At 36.2% G+C, this 6,346-nt stretch overlaps 2 protein-coding genes across 2 annotated transcripts in view; both read left to right on the top strand.

Annotated features, from left to right (window-relative positions):
- Positions 1–1,392: 1,392 nt before the first annotated feature.
- Positions 1,393–6,346, top strand: part of LOC107680147 (CMRF35-like molecule 3) — a 5,996-nt gene continuing 1,042 nt past the window's right edge. Inside the window, exons 1-5 of the mRNA XM_016475930.1 lie at positions 1,393–1,709; positions 1,828–1,983; positions 2,164–2,265; positions 2,576–2,607; positions 2,819–2,951. Of these exons, the coding sequence (XP_016331416.1) occupies positions 1,394–1,709; positions 1,828–1,983; positions 2,164–2,265; positions 2,576–2,607; positions 2,819–2,951 (739 nt within the window). The 5' untranslated portion in view covers position 1,393. The remainder of the gene's footprint in view (positions 1,710–1,827; positions 1,984–2,163; positions 2,266–2,575; positions 2,608–2,818; positions 2,952–6,346) is intronic.
- The window catches only part of LOC107679791 (ras-related protein Rap-1A), a 14,913-nt gene continuing 12,162 nt past the window's right edge, over positions 3,596–6,346 (top strand). Inside the window, exon 1 of the mRNA XM_016475456.1 lies at positions 3,596–3,669. The gene's annotated coding sequence lies outside the window, so the exon portion shown is untranslated. The remainder of the gene's footprint in view (positions 3,670–6,346) is intronic.

Raw genomic sequence — 6,346 nt, 5'->3', positions numbered from 1 at the left:
ATATTGTTTGCGTATTTGTTTAACAGACTTAGTTGAAGATGGGGTTAAATTTTAGAAATCCATAGTAAATCCACTTTTTTCTTATAACTTTTTCGCATTTTAGCCATATGGTGTGTATTATAAGACTTCCTTTTGTCCAAGCATCTCTTATATTAAAACTTGTTTTTTTTTTCTGTCTCATTTTCTTCTGAAAAGAGTCAATCACAGATTCTAAAAAGATGAAAGAATGGCTTCATGCTAATAACTCAGTTTGCAATAAAAAAAATCTGTTCAAACCAAAAGCTGTGTGTAAAAAAATCATGTATGTCATTTGTTGCTTTGGCACAGGAAGGTTTTTAGGAAGACACAATAATATAAATTAAGTTAAAAATGCAGTATACAGTTGAAGCCAACGTCAATAAAACATAATTTAGCCAAACAATGCTGATGTCAACAAAGTAAAAGAAGTGGTGGGTGCTAGGACTAGTCTGAGTTGAATTAGTGTGTTGTTTTCTTGAACACACTGAAATAGCTTAGGTGTTGCAACCTGGTTACAACACTGAGGCTGTTCCTCTTCACAGGGTTTCATTAACCGCATCTCTGGAAGAAGCTGCAATTAATCTCAGAACATACTGCACTTTTAAGTCTTTGTTTGTGTTGATTTCAAAAATGTATACTGAGCAATATTATGTTTGACTGCATCTGGTTATTGCTTGAAAAGTGAGCAGAAATATCCATTTCTGTAAGAATTTTCATATTTTACTTAGTGTCACTCTCTCTTGCCTCTAACATACAGTTTACTTTTTATAAAAGAGATTTAAAGTTCTAATTCTTTAGGTTGTACCACTTTAACTGCTTAACTGTCATTGGTTTAGAAGTCTCTCTCTTTCTCTCTCTCTCAGAAAGAAGTTTATCTGCCAGCTGCAGTGTGACAAACAGTAAGCAGAAAACTTTTACTGAGCATCACAGTTTATTGTTTGTTTTAATGTTTCTTTATAAATCCTATACTGATGTTTTAAGGCGGAGATGATATCAGGGAGAATGAAAACTCTTCTGAAGATTCTGTGTCTTTTCATAGGTAACATTTTTTATTTTTCCATTTTCCATTCATTTCCATAATATTTTCTGTTTGATAGACATATACCAAACTTCGAATATATTAGATTTATTGATGATCTATAAGTTATATTTAGAAATGTACAGATGAGCATCCCGTCCATCAATATAAGCATAATGCAACTGCGTTTGAAGATTTTTTGAGAACTTCTTTGCATTTAGTTGTCTGATGATTGTTTCTATTTTTGAAATTTGAATGGGTCAAAATGTAGGCTATAAAGAATGATTTTTATGTAAGTGTCTGTTTAAGCTAACTGAAAAACTGACTGTGTTTTCTCTATTTTTGACCGGTGTGTTGATGAAGTCTGGAAATGTTTATGAGGGAACAGTGGGTGAAACGGTGGAGATCAGATGTCCATATCTAGATGACTATAAATATACACCCAAGTACTTTTGCCGTCATCCCTGTAAATCTGATCGTGTTTTGATTAAAAGTGCAAAGTCTGATCAGGTCGTCTCAAATGGAAGATACTCTTTGATTGATATTGTGAGTGGACTGTTCTTTACTGTAACCATCAAACATCTCAGACTCACAGACTCTGGTGTTTATCACTGTGGAATTGATCAATGGTTCAGTGATACACTGAATAAAGTTCATCTGTTTGTCCGTCCAGGTGGGTATTTATGCAAACAGTTTGTGAATAACATAGCATATACATGTATCTTCCCATTTAAATATTTCACAAAAATGTTTATTATACTTAAATTCCTCTTTTTCTATTTTATTCTCAGCAGCTCCTGTGAGCAGATCTACACACACCCCTGAAAACACACATATAACATATATATGGACAACAACACTCACCTCTACAGGTACAAGTTCATCCATTCAGCAAATACCATCAACAGTCCATTCGCCAGGTTCCACTACTCCAGTCAACAGCACTGGTAACTCTTCTTTTTTTTATACCTGTTCGTTTATGTTACTGTTACTGAATTCTTACAATAACAGTAATTGGTCATTTATTTATTTTTATTTATTGTACATTAGCTTATTTTATCACTGCACTCACACTGCAGCAACTGAAATACTGTAGTAATTATATGATCTTGTTCTTTTTATTCCAGTTGATGTCACTGTGGTTTGTGCAGGTGTTCTGTCATTCCTGGGTTTCTGTATCCTTGTGGCTTTAGTGGTTATTTACAGAAGATCAGATGCAAAGTCCAGATGTAAGATTACAAACACACATTAAGACTTTAACTGCATAATGTATTGGTTTAACAACCCCCAAAAAAGAGTTGATAGTAATTAACTACTTGTTTAAAACCTATCAAATAAAAAAAAAGTGATTTAAAAAGCATTTTTATAACATGTTTCCATGATGCTTCCAAACGTCATTCTTTAACAATGTCTCATATTCCATAGGATTTTATATAATTCATTCTGACCTTTTAATGATAAATGAAATCTAACATTATTTCTATTATTCATATTTCTATTATTCACATGTTGATGCTATGAAACCTCACACCACTGAAGATACAGCTGAAGATCCACCAGACTTCAACCAGGTATGAAAACCTCTCTGTGTGGCAGCAAGAAGAAATTTGCACCAAACAAATTTATCTGATAAATCTATCAAAAGAAGAAAAAAAAGATCATCATTGCATGCATTTACATTTTAGTTTTTAGCTTTGAATGTTTTGTGAAGTTAAATATCTTGAAAATGCAGTGTTGAATCTTTACTGTATGAACTCCTCGTTTTCTTTTTCTCTCTGTCAGGCTGTGGAAGATGGCTGTTACCTCTGTGAAGAAACAATGGTAGTGTATAGTTTGGATGATCCACCTAAAGAAGACAGTTTTTCTCTAATCCATTCAACTGTATATTACTGTGATCGGATGACTCAGAAACAAAGTCATTCTGGAAAATACAGTTTCTGTAATAAGTCAATAAAAAAATAAATAGTTTGCAGAGTATCTTAAGCCATCCATTAGTCTGATGACCAAATGAACATCAGTTCACCATTTCCTGGGTGGCAGATCAGTTGCTCTGCTGCATTTAATTTTGACACTGTTGCAGAGCATTAGTAGTGTATGTGGTCAAAGAATAGAACATTTTGCAAATGTTTGTGTCTGTCAGTTGCAAACAAAATAAGGAACTGTCACTTACCGTTGACCTATGAATATCTGTGTAGTCGCTCATAGCCTAATTTACGGTGGTCAAATATTATAGCCTATGTTGAATATGTATGAGCACTAAATTGACAGTTTGGTGATAAAGCTATAAAGCTTTTAATTTCCTTGGCAGAACAAAGTCAAATTTTATCTCATAGCTGAAGGGTTCTCAAACCTTTTAACCATATGCCAGGTTTCCACTTGTTCAAAAGTAATAAACAAGGATTCTTTTTAAATGACTTTATAGCCTATCTATTGCACTAATCAAACAATATATAGAAGATGACATATTTTAGAATTATTTATCATAAATAAATTAAAGTACTTTCCATTGACGATGTCTCTTTAACCCGTTCGTGACTGTAAAGTGTGTCAGGCCAGCCTTCCGCGCGCTGCAGTGACGTTTGCATCCGCGAGAGTGACCGGAGTCTGAGCGCGCGGCGGAGCGGCGGGACACGGTGAGTGAACTGTTAATAAATTCCCGAACCACCGCGACCCGGCACGGCCATGCACAGTTACATTCACAAGCTCGCGTACTAAACAGCGTGTTCCTGGTTTGGGAGTAAGGTCGCTCAACAAAATCTTGTGTAAGGAACATGCTAACGTGCTAGCGCGAGCTAATGAGGCGCAGGCCAGGTGACTGAGCAGAGTTAACCCGCTCAGCAGCGCTAACTGCCTGTTGGAGTTCACACGAAACGCCGGTGCGTTTACAGGCCACGGTCTCTGCAGTGAGCAGACAAAAAAAAACAAACATTTGTCCGCATGTTAACGGTGAAATATTTGACGTGTGCGTTGAATGGGAGTACTATGTGCTGGTTAATAAGTTAAACTCTGAGTGTTTATATTTAAACTGCGTTTTGATGCACATATGAACTCTCGGTGTCCACACTGGCATACAGTCTCACTCGACAAGTGACCAAAATGACATTACACTACAGCTGTTAGTGTAGACTAGAGGAAGGTTTCGTGCAGACTGGATCCTACAGCTGTAGAGGAGATGCAGTCTTGGTGACACTAATTTTATTTAACCGTCAACCGTCTAGTGGAGACATTGGACAACTGTACACCTGTTGCAGTTTTATCTGTATTTGTGATGTTTGGTTTAATCTGATCATATTTAAAGGTGTAAACAGGGAGTAAGTCAAAAAAGACTAATAGATTAATATCACTGGTATGGAGAATGGCAAACTCGTGAAATTGCTTATAGTGATTGACATTTATACCTTCATTTGGACCTGTTTGAATTTACGCAGGGCTTTTTTTCGTTTCATTTTCTAGAAATTTATAAGTTAATCACAATCACTGAAAATATTGCTATGCCTACCATTAAAGGTGCAATAGGTGATTGTCTTAAGAAACATTTTTTGTTATGCTGGTTGAAAGTCTCTTCACATCCCGATAGCAATCATTAAGTTAAGTGGTCTAAATGTATTTGTCTGTATTTATATATTCTGTGGAAGGCATAGGATCAAGAAATGTTCGTCCAATCAAAACGCTCGGTCCGAGCGTTTTAATATGCTTTCCTACCTGCCTGTCAACGTATGTATCTGCATACCTCTGCGCACCCGGTTCGCGCAGACAAGATACGTCATCAGCGCGTTCACGCACGCTGTGCAGACAGAGCAAGAATGGCAGACAAACATCAACAACCCGATCTTCCTTCCTGGTATTGTAGTATTTTTAAAGTTTTCTCACCGGTGAATGACACATGATGTAGCCCAGCGGTTAATCCAGTCCTCGCACCAGCTCGTTAGAAGTGAGCTACGTGCGTGAACTGTGTTCCGATCGATATGATCCCTACAAAGTGTTCATTGCTCCCTACTCACTGAGCACGGAAATCCGTTAAAGTTTACTTCACTTCGGAACATGGGCTGGAATTGGGAACCGCTGAAGTAGCCTATTGTAGTAATGTTGTCTCTGGTATTCTGGTCTGTGAGCGTAAATGCGTTCAGGGGGCGTGGCTTTGGACGGCGATTGCAGGGAGGGTGGGACGTTCGCTTTCAGTGCTATCAGGCTAAAGTTAGCATTTTCCAAGATCTCCTACTGCACCTTTAACTTATTTGCTTATTTACTGAACAAGATGAGATTTTAGGAGGGTAGGACAGTATGGAATTACTTTTGTGCCAATAAAATGAATGTAACTTATGAAAATATAAATTGAAACTGACAAAAATGTCTTTGAAACTGAAAAAATAAAATAAATCTCAGGCAAAATCTTTTAAAAAAGTTTTTAATACACTGCATGCTTTGCTAACTGTTTTCTCCTCTTTCTTTCACTGATCTGTACTTACAAATGCACTTCCAGAGTTTTCATTTACGCTTCAGGTTAGGGTTGCACCAGCCATTTGTAAGTTTTGACTTAAATTAGAACGTTAAGTCCACACTAGAGGTTAAATAACTACTAGCTAGTTTGAAACTAAATCTATGCATTATTCGGTTGCACCAGTAATTCATAAGGCAGGACGTAGCTAGTAGTTTGTAAGCTCTCAGTAAAGTAATGCGTAGTCGCATAATATGACGTTTACCCTAAATGATCCAATAGAATCCTTCAAATACACGAGCAGAACTTGTTTTAATGTTGTGAATTTCAATTTATCATTCATTGTAATTTATTTTGCCTCATGTAACTAACAGTAAAAATAAGTTTCCATTAAAAACAATGCTTAATCTTGAATTGAACATTAGCCTTTAGGTAGGCTATTTTTATATGTAAATAACATTCAGAAACTGTAATTGAAATATAATATAAGTATCAATAAATACTGAAAAAAACCCATAAGAAATGCCATTTATTTATTATTACTGATTTCATTTGACATGCACAACATGGAAAGAAGCACACAGATGCGCTGTAGCTGGGGTGTTGAAGAAGCACTAAAAAAGAAACAGTACGTTTATTCACAAATTTTTCTCTCAAGATATCGGCATCGGCTGTCAAAAAACCAATATCGGTCGACCACTAATGCTAATCCAAGATCAGCATAGACTAATAAGAATAAAGTGCAACCGCTTGTGTACTTGTGAACTGTGTTTGTTTTAATCTAGAGCTCCAAAAACATTTAAATATTTGCATAATATCAGGTGTGTGAAGATCAAGATCCCAGTCATTCAAAGGTGATGTGTGTCGCCCCCCCC

This window comes from Sinocyclocheilus anshuiensis, unplaced genomic scaffold (genome assembly GCF_001515605.1).
Source record: "Sinocyclocheilus anshuiensis isolate Anshui unplaced genomic scaffold, SAMN03320099.WGS_v1.1 scaffold13, whole genome shotgun sequence".
Taxonomy (NCBI): Eukaryota; Metazoa; Chordata; class Actinopteri; order Cypriniformes; family Cyprinidae; genus Sinocyclocheilus; species Sinocyclocheilus anshuiensis.
This window is presented reverse-complemented; position numbering and strand designations above follow the sequence as displayed.